This window comes from Brachycentrus maculatus, unplaced genomic scaffold (genome assembly GCF_059751285.1).
Source record: "Brachycentrus maculatus isolate JH-2025_06_01 unplaced genomic scaffold, ASM5975128v1 h1tg001325l, whole genome shotgun sequence".
NCBI lineage: Eukaryota > Metazoa > Arthropoda > Insecta > Trichoptera > Brachycentridae > Brachycentrus > Brachycentrus maculatus.
The window spans coordinates 28,091-43,497 of record NW_028281988.1 but is presented as its reverse complement, the minus strand read 5'-3'; the positions used below and the strand labels follow the sequence as shown (position 1 = coordinate 43,497).

The window sequence follows — 15,407 nt, the reverse complement described above, 5'->3', positions numbered from 1 at the left end:
TATTAAACATAAGATTTATCTCAAGATTTTTTTTTAATTTTCCTACTTAAGACTCATAAAATTCTTATCAATGGGTTGAAGTATTACCCCTCTGTTTTCATATTTTATAGGTCGTTGGATACCAATGCCAATAAGTATAGTCCTATGTCGGTCGAACAATGGGCACCCCAGCAGAATCTTACTTCAAAATAAGGATTAATAAAACAAGCTTAACTATTTAATAACACATGATCAATTTTATTCAAACAATTTTACAGGCACAATACACGAAGGTTTAGTAACTATGTAAAAGGATCATTATTAGACTTAAAGGATAAACATCATGAGATAACGCTTTGTGGATAGAGGTAAATGAACATTATTTTATGGTAAAAGTTCATATATGCTATTTAAGTTGTTAGTTAAGTAATGAGAAATAAATAATGTTTTTGAACAAAAATAAAACGTTATATAGAATTTGCAGCAATCAAATAGTACAAGATGTGATGATGATTTAAGTTGCAGCAAAATACAGCCTAATTGTATGTACCTTATAAAAATTGCAGCACATTCAAGTCAGCTGGCTCTAAGAAAAAAAAAAATTAATGATTAAATATATCATGTCATAACCAACAAAGAAAATATTAAAAATCGCTTCTAGCATTTTTATTCTCTCGTATTCTGCAGTATTTTTATTTTATTTTATTTTTCAATCGATCAAATGAGCAGCTCTCGGAAGTGCAGAATCTAAGAACCAGTAGAGGAGAGTTATTGAAAGAAGCAACGAGAAAAACTGTCATTTATTTATGGTTGTGTCACTGTTCACCTCCATAGCGTAGTGGTAAGCGCATTTGGCTATGTGTATATCCAGGGTTCGATTCCCAGGGGGGTTAAAATAAATATAAGCGAATTATCACTCCAATATTTATTTAATATCACCCAAGGTACCTGTAACGCAGGACTAATCATCATGTAATTAACAATCAAAATAGCACTGCTTCAAGCTATGCAGTGCCATATGCACCATTGGGTATGGGTAGAATTAGATGAAGATGTGAAATTCAGTTACCACATTTGACATTTCAAAGTCAACATTTAAAAATTTAATATTATTTTAAACTAGCATTACTACTGGGCATTAAAAGTCGATATGAAACTAAATAATTCAGTTTACATTTTTAAATTAATGTTATATTTGTCATTGATGAAGTGATTCATCCATATGATACGTTTTATGGCCACCAAGACCTATGTTTTTTATACAAATAAATTCAATAGTATTGCAGAAGGTAATACAAAGCGTTAAATATGCATTTTATATCAGTTTAATCACTTTTACTTGTGACTATCTAAAAATAAAAATGAACATTTCACTGTTGTCTTACTTAAGTATATGTAATAAGAAGACTGACAAGACAAAGGACATCACTATATAACAAACTTAGAAATACTGATTGAGAGTCCGAACTAGGAAAATACACTTTATATTATGAATTCTGTCTTGATTTACAATCACATTGGCTCAGTCGAATCGCACAATAAGATAGACCTACGAAAGGGTCGTAATAATGGTACTCTAGGTATAGTGCCTACGAAAGTTTTACAAAAATATATAGTGCTTCACATCAACATGTCACTGCTTCTCTATGTTTCTACGAGGTATCTATAATGGGTTTAAAAATATATTTTGACACTTTCATTCATTCTCATCGAACACGTATAACTATTTTACATGAGCAATTTAATAAAATTGCTTCGGGTTTTTACGTGTTACACATTTAAAATATAATTTATAATTTCTACTCCGAATAGGGTATTATCAGTCTGGAGGAATAGCTTTAACAAATAAATTAATTTTGAATGCTTTTATAAAAATCTATAATTTTTATTTGCAAGAATTTAACTGTGTTAGTGAGATATTGCATCATTATGTAAATGCATGTTTATGATAAGTTGGTAGGTATGCCGTTAAGCCAGCGCATTAAAGTTCAAAGTCAAAGCGTGAAATACTTAGAACAGGGTCCGTAAACTCCGTAGCAACAGCACAGTATGCAGACCTTAAAATTACAAGACCTTTAAAGTCAACCAGTTGGTTAGTCTCAGTCTAGGCACATAATGATGTCACACTGGGTATTGTTAAAACTTTGGAGAAAAGGCGGGAATTAAAATCACGGAAGTGGTAACCTTTATATCTCCCTTATTTCTGTACTATTTTTTTGATTATTGTATGAATTTGAATTTCTGTAAAAAAAATTTGGAAATACCATCTTATTCAGTAAATAACACTATAAATTAACTTGAAATTAAACATATTCAGTAATGAAGATTACGACTTTGATGATATTGGACAAATATATAAATGAAAGTAGAATATTAAATTGAAATTAAAACAAACACAAATAATTAAAATACATTTCTTGTTATTCCGTAGTAAAATCTATATATTTATGAACAATATTTAAAAGATACCTTTTCATTTCAAAGATCTATATCCTTTTTTAAAAAATGTAAAAGGTTTAATTAAGTTCATAAAGGTCATTTGGAATCATTCATCATGCAGATATTTGAATGATGAACGACAAATATGAATAAAATTTTCTTTCTCAAACCTCACTGACGCTACTTTAACTATTGAGAATGAATTCTTTTCTACCTTAAAGAGTATAAGTTCATTTTATCGTGATCACAATAAGTTTGGAGTTCTAGTAACTATCTGTGTAAACATTATCTATTACATTTTAAACATTGACAATGATTTTTTTAAGGTAACATGAATATAATGCAATACGCTGACAATTTGATTTGTAAATACTATTTTGTTTCATATAACATAGTTAATATATTGAATTTTTAATCGTTTATCTATTTAAATGAAAAGGAAGCCCCAATTACAGGGAGAGATTGTTTCATACATATACGAGGTGCAATTACTACAGTAAACATTTTTATTAACAACATAAAAGATGTTTAGTACCAAAAAGGTATACATATATTGTTTACATGTTGTTACTGACAAACTAACATGATCACATATTTCGGGTTTTACAGTAATTACCGCAGATAGGTATACTTACCTTGACCAATTATGGATTTTCATTGTAGGTAGCTGCTTTTGCACAGTTGATACCCTTAAAATTATTAACATATTTTCAATCCAAATGAAATTTTTCAGGGGAATATTATTGTGTCAAAAACAAAAGTTAATAACATTCTACATGCTCCGAAACATATTACACACTGATTGACAAAATGAGTCTTCAAGTAAGTACTTAAATTCAAATTTGTATCTGTGTGGCACGTTACAAGCGAAGGTTTATAATATTTTGCGGTAACAAAACATTGTAGAGAATAAAAAATGAAATACCGTTGCAAAAATCAATTATATATATTTATTATATCTAGATTTTTATAACTCAAAAGGAAACATTCAATTTAATTTTCAATGTTTTCATCGATGATACTCATTGACGCCACTAATTGTTTATTTACATAAGCAAACTGCAGCGATCGCCATTTGCGACTTCTCATTGAATAAAAAAAATTATATGGAATTAAATTTAAGTGCATGACACGTGTCCTTGATGCGGCTGATTGATAATTCAGATCGGCATTTAGAATTCACGATTTACAATATTTTCTTTAGTTACTCGCCAGTTCCATGCCAAAATGTGACGTTGTCACCATTATGTGATTTTGGAATTCCAGAAAGTAACAAAATTGATCGCACACCATAGGTTCTGTTTCTGCAGATGCCCAAAAAGTAACTGTGCGGATTAAAGAGGCTTTGGAAGTTCTTTAATTGCAATTGAAATTGTCTACTTATAATCCTACACTTTTCATTTTTATTGCAATTAGTTTGACAAGTTGAACTGTATTAGAAATATTTCAATGTTCGTAATAGTTGATCAATGATAGAGTGTTTTCTCTAATGTTACATGCATGTCAATACAAAAATATATTTTCCATAGAATTTGTGTGAAACGATGTAGAAGGTTTTTAATTTACAAGTGCCTGCTGCGATTGCTTTCGTGACCATATTACTTATGTAGTCACTGTCATAAGTATAACTGAGGCGGAAAACAGACAAGCGGCTTGAAGCAGTCAGAAACTAAACGTGAAGTGCGCAATTGGGAACATAGTCATAACTGAAAGCTGCAGTTAACGTGGGCTCGAGTGTGCGCGGGATGAGATTTTGTATTATAAGTCCAGGAGCTTGAAGCGGTCGATCCCTACTGTGTCAAGCTGCTGATTTGTTTCCGCACTAATACTACTTATATACAATGAGATAAATCAATTCGGGTTACATAATAAAACTGTGTCACTAATTAATAATTACAATAACATCCTTACTAGAATAACCATTATGAATGACAGTAAAAGCGGCCAAACTAAAATTTGAGCCATAAGTTAAAAAATATTATTTATATATTGATAATGGCACTATTACGTTTATAAAATATAGGAATAAAATTAAAAGTTATAATGTGTAATTGCAACCGCAACGATACGGGATATTTGAAGTTTTCAACAATTAAAGATTCAATTCAAGATTTATGATCACATATGCTTATTTACATATATCCGTACCTCCATATTTGGCAAAAGCTGGTATGCCGCTTATTTTACACAAGAAGCTTAAAGTTCTACATATTACAAATTAGTATATTAAACTGACGCTCACTCACCATACCAAGTAGGTACAGACATATGAATGGAATTTTTAGTCAAATTCAAGTCATAAAAATGGGTTTTGATTTTAGTAAAAAGTAATACATACATGTTGGAACTTATTGACTGTTTTTATAAATTTATAAACATGTTTTATGTGTTTCTTAATATAAACAAATACTTTAAATTATATATCCAGAAATATTACAATACAAAAATTAAAACAATGAAAAATGCTAAAAAGTAACTACATACATACTTATAATACACGACGCATATTCGATGCGGAAATTCATTTGCCTCCTTAAATTAATATAGCTACGAATATGTTTTATAATAATATATTTAGTAAATACAATGCACAATGAACACAAAAGCTGTTGAAAGCAAATGGTGCGCAGGTTTGGGATCTGGAATATAAATAATTTGTTCGATCGCATGTACATATCAGGCTTATTCACCACTCTCGTAGGTACGAGTGAGGATCGTTTACTTGGCGTGCCTCAAGCGATTCCTAGCTTCTATGTACTGGGGATTGCAGGCGGCTTCTATTTTGTCTGATTCATTTTTATTGTTCATGGATTCTTCCAATCGTTTTGCGCGTTCGGCAATTGCTCTTTCAAGTTCTGCAAAAAAAAAAATTATTTTATAATCCGATAAAAAAAATCACCTTTAATAATGAAAAAAAAAGAAGTGCTGAGATTATTTGGATGTGTGGAGCCAATGAATAATTACCGAATAATGAAATAGATTTACAATGCAAATGTTGCGGAAGCCGAGGAAGACTGAAGAAAGTAAGACATGATGAAATGCACATGTCAGAAATCATAAAAATCTGCGAGCATATATGACATGTATGGCTACTGAAGAAGGAAAGAATGTCTTTAGATAGTGGAAGGGGAGTGATATTTAGTTTATTTAATTAATTAGTAAATACAAATAAAATGTTTTTCTCGTTGGTTGTAACCCTTGAAATAATTATGTATTACTTTAAAATAACAGTATGGAAAAAGTTCATGACATCTCCACATCTTCTTATATATTTATCGACAAGAAAGCTTTAAAACTCCATTCTATAATTTTCCGTATTTATTGATATGAATTAAATGTTAACATAATATATGCGTATTAAATGATATGGTTAATATTTTCTATTATTATTTTTTGTATCACCCTAGATTTTTACTCTAAGGATTAAGATACATATAGGTTATAGGTGTCTCAACAGAGACAAGGCAGTCTAAATTTTGCGGCAATTCATTGATTGTTAGTTTTTGGTGGATCATCAACGGCGGAAAACAGCTGTCTCTGTCATATGTCATGACATAGCGTAGTTTTTGTTATTTTAGTCATGGTGGCTCAAGGTGAAGTAAATTCATTATATTGTCACGAAGTTGGCGACTCCCATTATATCCATAGTCTGTGAATTTATGAAATAGCATTACCAGGTTGCAATTTTAAAAATACCGAATGGTCCACCATATGCATTAGTGAAGGCATTGGTGTGTGAGTACGGGGCTAACAGAGATTTGAAAGGACAAGGTTTCCAGGTATATCTGGCAGCTTGTATACCTGGAGTTTGCTTATGATCCTTCTCCTGACTGATGATCTGCTTCTCCTTGTGTTTGGAAAGGGCCTTTTCCAGTTCACTCTTTTGATTCAGCACATTCTTACCGCTGCAATGAGATATTACAATATTATAAATAAATTTATCAAAAAAATTTGAAACACAATTCTTTCCATAACCATTGAGATGCTGGAACAAAATAACACAATTCCATATAGGCATAAAAGGAGTGCCTATCTAACTTATCAGTGTGACATACAAAAACGCAACCTTACCTTACTAAGTAGTACCTAGTTTACCTTACTACCTACCTCTACTGCCTACCCTACTTAATTCTCTGTGCACACTACTGCCATCAACATCATAAAAAGGACTAAATATACCATTATTCCGCAAAGTGTGTGCCGCAGCACAATGGTGTACCATGGTGATTAGTAGGTGTGCCGCGGAAAAAAGTCTAGCTTTGTGAAAATAACACAATTGCGCCAAACTTTGATTGCCTGTGCTTAGTTAAGTAGCCTCACATTTTGCAATAAACATAACATGTTAAATATATTACCATAACATGGTTAATATGCACCCCTGAAATTTCTTAATTTGGTAGGTGTACCTTGAATAGAAAAAGTTTGCGGAACACTGAAATATACCTTTAAACTCTTTGTGATTACATTATTTTCTAGTACCAAATGTGAGATTATTACGAGACTATCAGAATTTGACGATACCACTTATTGATATAATTTCTTTGGCCTCTTACTCACTCATCGAAAGGTGAAGCATACTTATTATCAAATTAATTAACTGACCATTACGCTGCTTTCCGCAAGGGTAGGCAGAGTTTATAGTACACTGTTTCTCTGCAAGGCTAGTCAGAGTTAATTGTACGCCGCACCAATCTGTCTTTGCAAACAATCTTTGCCTCTTCCACATTCACGCATCTCGTCATACATGCTGATTATTACGAAGCCAACCTTTTTCGGCTTATGGCTGAAAATGGTTAAAACCAAATTTGGGTAAATTTAATTCTGTACAATTTTATGTATGTCTGTCTCTTCACGCCCATTTTTTAAAATATTTACTCGTATATTAGAGTTTTTTTTTAAAAATATAAATTGATTTTTTTTTACATTTTTTACATTTCAATAAGTTTTTTCTTTTCAAAAATATATTTTTATTTCTAAAAAAACTTATTTTTTCAACCCAAAATGGTGTTTTAAGAAATCAATAAAATTGGTTAAATGTTACCTGGGCTTAAAGAAAATTATGTTGTGGATTATAGATAACAGTGGAAGTCTTTACCAAAACGTTACTTTTCCATTATAAATTATTTTAAGTAATCAGGAATTCTTGCTTGTAAAATTGTTGCGTTTTGGTGCGATTTAATGATTTCATATTGGTTTAACACAGGATTGGTTACGATTTGTAACCAATCCTGTGTTAAACCAATAATTTGCAAGTTTAATTAAGATTTTGATAGAATGTAATGAACGTAACTGATTTGCATTTAAAGGATTTTTGTGCAATATTGGAAATGTAACCTTTTGGTGGGGACCTCCACAACTGGGCCTTAAAGGTTTTAAGAGGAGACGTTAAGAGCAGTATTCGTCTATAGATATCGGTAGTGTAATGGCAAATGGGTATATCTGTCAAATTTTTCATTTTCTAAGATTGTTCCACAAAATGTCTAAAATAGTGTATTCCATAATCTGGCAAAAGGTAGCAAAAGCTGTAGTTGCAATACTTATTTAGTTTTATTACGATATGTACATATAAAAATACATAAAACAAATGTGTTATTTAATTTCACAAGTTTGTTTTTGCTCTCCTGTAAAATTTGGTCTGAGACAGATATACCCCTTTGCCTTTACACTACAGATATAATATATGTAGTTAATACTGACATTTTTTGGTTGAAGAGTAGCTCCCGATGCAGGTCCTGTCTCGGGGTGGACTCGAGGCAGGGGTTGACCAGTCTCCGGGGGGCGATGAGTCCGCCCCCGCCCCCCTCCCCGCCCTCCCCCGCGCCCGCCCCCGCGCCGCCCGACCCCTCGTTCAGCACCATTACTCGCCCGGGTGTGGCCACTGAAATATATGTATTTATTTATATTAACAACCATTATTCAATTTTAAAAAATCTTCGAAGGTTAAGACAGGCGCCGTGGCTCAGTTGGATAGACGTTCGGCTGCAGAACTGGCGTCGCGGTTTCGATTCCCACTTTTTTTAATCATAATTTTTTTGCATTTATTTGTTAAATATACATAAGTATATACATTTATTTACAAATTCATATACATGTTATTTTTTCGCAGAGAGCCACCAAACTACTATTGTATATGTGTCTTGCCGATGGAGTTCTTTTTACATAGGTAATATTTTTATTTAAAAAAAAAATCTATTTTAACATAATTTACACATAAAAAAGAAAGAAAAAGCAAAATTCATTTAAGCGATACCTTATTTTTTTATAAGACAGGGTGTTTGTGATATATTTTTCACATCTACATTTCATATCCCTACCTGCAGACAAGCCTCTTAAAATAAAGGCTTTGCAGGTTATTCACTAAAGCACTAAACATCATGTAATCAAAACGTATTAAAATAAAAATTTGCGTTTTCGCAAAAAAGGCTTTTAAAATAAAAAATTTTTTACCAGCAAATGAGTTACGAGCTATTGTATGTAATATCGGCAACTGCATTATTAAGTATATGAATCTTTATTTATATGCAGACATTCAATGTTATATTTGTTTGTAAATATGCATATATTGATATCGTGTAGCATATATCCCCTTATATTCTTGACTACAGCACTGTTGTATATAGACTGTTATATTTGTTTGTAAATATGCATATATTGATATCGTGTAGCATATTATATCCCCTTATATTCTTGACTACAGCACTGTTGTATATAGACTGTTATATTTGTTTGTAAATATGCATATATTGATATCGTGTAGCATATATCCCCTTATATTCTTGACTACAGCACTGTTGTATATAGACTGTTATATTTGTTTGTAAATATGCATATATTGATATCGTGTAGCATATATCCCCTTATATTCTTGACTACAGCACTGTTGTATATAGACTGTTATATTTGTTTGTAAATATGCATATATTGATATCGTGTAGCATATATCCCCTTATATTCTTGACTACAGCACTGTTGTATATAGACATACATATGTATGTATCACTCTTCCCAATGTATAATTCTATAGAGAAACTAATGGACTGTCGGCTACACGTGTAATATTTCCTTTACGTCACGAATGTAGTAGTTTTACGATATCACTATTGACGCATAACTATTATTTATCAGGTGACCTAAGAAATCAACGAAATAGTTTGATGAGTAATAAGCATTCGTGAGTGAGTGGGTAATAAGTGTTCGTGTAGTGGCAAGGAAACAGCAACCGGCGATGCTACAAAGCACATTCCCGACCATATATGGTAAGGTTGGGTGGAAATCCTTATCAGCAACGAGCTACGTAGATCGTCAGCGCATTATTTTACTCTTATCAGAGGTGATATGGGGGTGACCTTGACTAAACTAGTCCTATTTTACAACAAATATAAAAATAAAGAATATTATCACGATAGTTTGTAGAGCAAAAGTTTACTAGACGACATATGACATGATAGGGTGTATGGTATTATATTTGAAAATGAAAGAAATTAAAAGTACATACACATTTAATTTTATACAACCAAATAAAAGCCGAGAATACCGGGTAAACTTTTAAAATGCTAATGGATCATTATCAGACATGTTTGTTGTCCATTAACGCCCTAAAAATTACCATCATATTGACCTTTACAAAGTTTACTGTTGGTGAACCTTACCTACATACAAACAACCGAGGAAAAGTCAATATCTACTGGGGCAGTAAATATTAATGATGCGATCGATCGAGTCATTTAAAGAAATCGAATGATTAGTAATAACAAATGATTAAATATTTAGATAAATCGAGTACTTTAAAAATTGGGTCAGAAACAAACAAAAAGAGTCATCGGCGCCAAACTTGATTTTTTACGTTATAGAAGGCGTAACATATATTTTTCAATGAAATATTTGCTGATTCTTAACACACTTTGTTAATTTTCAATTCAGCAAATGTTTACAATGAAATTTCCTGTGTTTACTGTTTACAGTAATAATGTATGTATTTACAATGATAGTATGGTGGTAAAAAATGTAAAAAATCCAGTTTCGTTTACTTAAATAAATCCGTACTTTATAAAACTACATATATGAATTGTGAGCACTATTCAATAATCACTCTAAGGGTTTTATACACAATCGTAGTTCACTCGTAATTAAATTTCATCATCATCACTTATTAAAAGAGGAACGGAAATTTGTTCATTCATAACAATATATTTTTCTACCCTCTTTTTTGAGCAAGTGCCCGTCACCTGCGACAAGTGAACCTAACGTACATATGTCCGGTTGAAGTGAATGAATAATATTTATGAAATACGAATATTCTCTTATATTGATAGTTTTGTGGTTAGGTTTTCAATAAAGGAAATGAATGTTTTAAAAACATGTTTTGAAAAACATCCTTTTACAGGATTAATAAACAAAAATGAAAACCTACATCTAAATATTGACAACTCAATTTTCCATAATAAACTCGTATCATTCAACGCACTACCATTCGATTGCTTCCGCTTGTAGAGGAATATAAATAACAAAAAAAACATATCCATTTTTTTCCGATAAACTGTAAGTATCACTAATGAAAATGACGTAGATACTCATTATTAGCTTGTCAGTGTAAAGCCCCCTTACATCCTCCGCGACGCTAAATGTGCAATTCAATATAAAACTGTCACGTAATTCCGATAAGAGCGACACCCAAAGGACGGCCGGTAGATTATCATGGCGGCGAAAAATACGGCGCATACGAGTAATAAGATTGACCTATAAATTTTGAAGGGAGGAAAGAGTATGCACACGAGCGCGAGCGTTATAACCAATTACTATTGGCGCCGTGCATCCACGACTGATGAAAAGCAAACATTGCAAAGGATCCCGTAGAAAGTGGAGAATGTACAGAGCGATAATTGAATGGGTTTAAGCCGTTCGAGAGGGATAGAGTAGAAATGCAAAGGTTGCAAAGGAAATATCGTAGATTTGAATCAATTAAGAGTCGACTCAAAATTATTAAGCGGAAGACATTTTTGCCTTTGAAATTAAGAGCGAAAAAAGCTGAGTGAAAGATATCGAGAAAATGCGAGTCAAATATAGAGACCATGGAAGACAACATTATTATTAATAACATTTACACATTCACTTTATCTCATTCATTAAATACAGATGTGCGAAACCATTAAAAATTAAGAAAATAAATAATTTTTTAACCACATTAAACCAGTGTTTAGTTAAAAAAAACAAATATTTCTATTCCATTTCATTCCAAAAAACCGTTCGTATAAACGAAAGACCGTGGAGTATGATAAATATTTTAAATAAGAAGAAAAAAATCACAAGTATTATGAATAAAATGCATCACTAATATATCAATCCTTTTTTACGTGCACCACTTCAGACTGCAAGCAGTTTTGAATTTAAAATATGCAATTTGCAATAAGTAAAAAGGTAGCAATATGAATAGCACGCAACACAGCGAGGGTGCAAACGCTTAATCCCTTTGATCTGTGAGTACATTTTTACGTACAGCGTAGAACTTTCTTACTTAGATTTATCTGAAAGTCTACATCTATTATTTAATAATTAATCTAAAAAACAGAGATATAAACATACATTTTATAGGAGTCTTACCATTTTCGAATATTTCCATTTTTTCTAAGATGGTTGGTTTTGGATGACAAACGGGTCTATTGATATTTCCATTTATCGAAGTATCGACGAACATTTTTTTTAATAACAACAATTGATTATCTGAAGATTATGAATAAAGTTTACTGTTCGTTTATAAATTAATCAAAATCACGAATTGCGCAGAAATTAACAGACACTTATATGTTTTGACGAATTAACAAAAGTTGTACATTATTTAAGTATTGGTAGTCAAGTTACATTATTTAAGTATTTCAAGTAAAATTATGCTAGCAATTCAAGTTATATTTAATAGTATTTTAAGTAATCTTATAAGTAGATGATGTTTCGGCGATGCAAACTTACTACGTTATGAAGGAAAACTGGTATTTCCTCCATATTACAACAATGAATTATTTTCTTTCGTGTAATGCAGCTATAGTACGTTCGTGAGAAAACGAAACGCAAAACAACTACAAAAATATTAAATAATTCAATTTATATTAATGGCTTGTCTCATGTTTGAATTACAATCAATCCTCCTAAGGTGAATGTTGTTGGCCCACTTCCCTTCGTTGAATTGATCAAATGATATGTAATTTTAACCGATTTTTACACTGAATTTTTGAGAGCGATCAACACACTCGTAGAATAGAAATTGTGAATTCCATGCATGGAAACATCAAATCACGGCGCGCAAGATTGCCAAAGTATGTACTTTCATCTTTTGACAGTTAAAAATAAATCAATATATAAAAAAAAATAAGAACTAAAATCTTCATTAAACAATATGCCATATCGCTGACTCTTTTCAACAACGTCAATTTTTCAAAAATCAAAAATCGTCAATTTTTAGTTGTGCATGTTTTCAGAATGCCCACAAAATGTACCATATCCCAGCAAAAGCGGCATAATTTTAACTTAATATTTACCCGCTACAGGGCAGAAAGTGTTGTTTTTGCATTTTGAAGAAAAGGTATTGTTTAATAATTTTTTTGAATATACTAAATATTTTTCAAATGGAGAAAAAAACCTTCAGGTTTTACCTAAAAAGATGTGTTGCACAGTAAAAAGTTCAATAAGTGGCTTGATATTTACTTTTAATACATTTTATTTTATTAATAAACTTTAAAAACGATCTCCTGTAAAATCAAGTTTTTTTGATATATGACGTTGTTGAAAGGAGTGAGCGATATATCGCTGAATATTGATAGGTATAGCGAACTCATAAACCGAGCGAAGTAAAATTTCATTTTAAATAAAGGAAATTTATAAATTTCGTGTAATGAATTTTAGAATAACAAATATGTAATAAAACACACAAAGACTTTATTTTCTAATTTAGTAAAAACTTAATGTATTTGTAAACATGCAAAATTTTCTTTGCATGTTTACAAATACATTAAGTTTTTAAAAAAGAAATTACTCATGTGACCAAATGTAATTTGTTTTTAATAAAGGAAACGTAACATATTGTTACAGTACATTGAACGAAGTATAACACATTTAAGCTTGTGTAAACTGTGCCACGGGGCCCAAGTGAGTACCCACTGAGGAAGCCCTACTGAAAAATGGATCGCTTATAAATAATACGAGTACGGTTCACACGACAAACTGTTGGATCACACTAAAGGTGTACCAAGTATATAGTACAAATATTAGGTTACACCACACCATATTTAGAGGTATTCCAATAGAAAAATACACAAACTACGTTTCCGTTTTCAAAAAGTTAGGTAAATCCTGACATCGAAAGGTGATTGATGTGACTTTTACCCAGGGATATCAATTCCGATGCCATTTCCTTGTGTGATTCGAAAGTTAACAAGCGTACTAATTCAATAATACATTGCGATTGGCATGAAAATTTGGCTAGAAGAGTACCTATTGTATTTACATAAATGCAATATTGAAATGTCTTAGTGGAATGTTTTAAGATTTAGCCCCGTGTAAATGCCACATAATACGCATATTTTACATTTGTAAAATTCATCGCAATAATATAGTATCCACACATAAATAATACCGACAAAATCCGAATAAAAATGAGTAAATTAACCAAAACACTATCACATATAATGGTTACCTGACCAGCGCGACTGAAAGGGTGGGTGTTGTTAATCGGGAAACTTTTATAGGGTGATTGGAACGGAAGATCGATGAATTGACGTCACAATATGCAGAAGCAGAATGAACAGTATAATGGAGTTTTGGAACAAGGGAGGCGCTGTGGATAGTGACGTGAAGACATCTCCATACATAGGCAATAGCTATATATGTGTATGACGTTGTACCGGTAGTTGTGGACCTACGTCATAAGACCTACTACTATGACGTTGACTGATGTGCATGTTTGGAAACAGGTGAGACATTTAATTCTAAATTTACCACGCTGCCTAAATAACTAGGGGCATGCCGTAAAGACAGAAATATTTTTCGATCAATGATAACCTACACATATACACGTATTCATTACGCACATGTTACAAAGGTTATTGAGAAGTTATTCATTAATCACTATTACTACTACTCTTACTACCATCACGCCGTTTAGGAAGGCAGAGAGGATGAAACGCCATACTCTTCTGTCCCGACATACACTCCTCGCCTCCTTCACATCCATACATCTAGTCATACATGCCCTCCGATTACGCAGACTTTTGACACCGTCAGATTTTAGGTTCCGATTGATCTGATCGTGCCAAGCCTTTTTCGGTCGTCCTCGTTCTGTTTTCCCTCTCACTTTCGCCACATATATTTTCTTAGTCATTCTCTCGCTATCCATTCGCTCCACAAATCCATACCACCGTAAAAAACTCTTCCTAATCTTTTCAATTATTCCTCGTTCAGCCTTACATTCCTTTCTTATATCTTCGTTTTTAATTCTGTCATACAATGATTTTCCACACATTCGTCTGAGGGAGCGCACTTCCATCTTTTTCTTAATCTATGTTGGATGTCAAAAATGAATAAAGTTTGATTTAAAAAGTTAACAGTTAGTAAAACTTAATTATTTGTTGCCGTGTTTCTCACATATTTACCGTCATACTCGCGCGCAATGACGATAGGTCTGCACTACTTATATATAATTAGCATCGAGTGCAATTATTATTGTTTACTTGTTACCAGGAGCTGAGTGACAAATGTCCGATATCGCGACCCATTTCCGCAGTGTCCTTGAGAGCTGCATGTCCGTCGCACGCCGCACTCCGCCAGGGACGGACACAGTGCACTCGATACTTCCGCGACCCAGGGAAATTAGGTTACACAAATCCAATACCATAAACGCGACTTTTGGGAAAATGAGCTATGCTGTAACGTTTCTGTAGTATGACGGACAGAAAACCCGTATTGTGCATTATTGATAAAATGATAAGACTACTACAAATACAAAG

At 32.2% G+C, this 15,407-nt stretch overlaps 1 protein-coding gene across 2 annotated transcripts in view; it reads right to left on the bottom strand.

Moving 5' to 3' along the window:
• Positions 1–216: 216 nt before the first annotated feature.
• LOC148299119 (protein FAM107B) overlaps positions 217–15,407 on the bottom strand; it is a 35,615-nt gene continuing 20,424 nt past the window's right edge. For both annotated transcript variants that reach the window (XM_088276362.1, XM_088276361.1), the window contains exons 3-5: positions 8,116–8,296; positions 6,220–6,323; positions 217–5,273 (exon numbers count right to left, since the gene is read on the bottom strand). In XM_088276362.1, the coding sequence (XP_088132488.1) occupies positions 5,137–5,273; positions 6,220–6,323; positions 8,116–8,276 (402 nt within the window). In that variant the 5' untranslated portion in view covers positions 8,277–8,296 and the 3' untranslated portion in view covers positions 217–5,136. The remainder of the gene's footprint in view (positions 5,274–6,219; positions 6,324–8,115; positions 8,297–15,407) is intronic.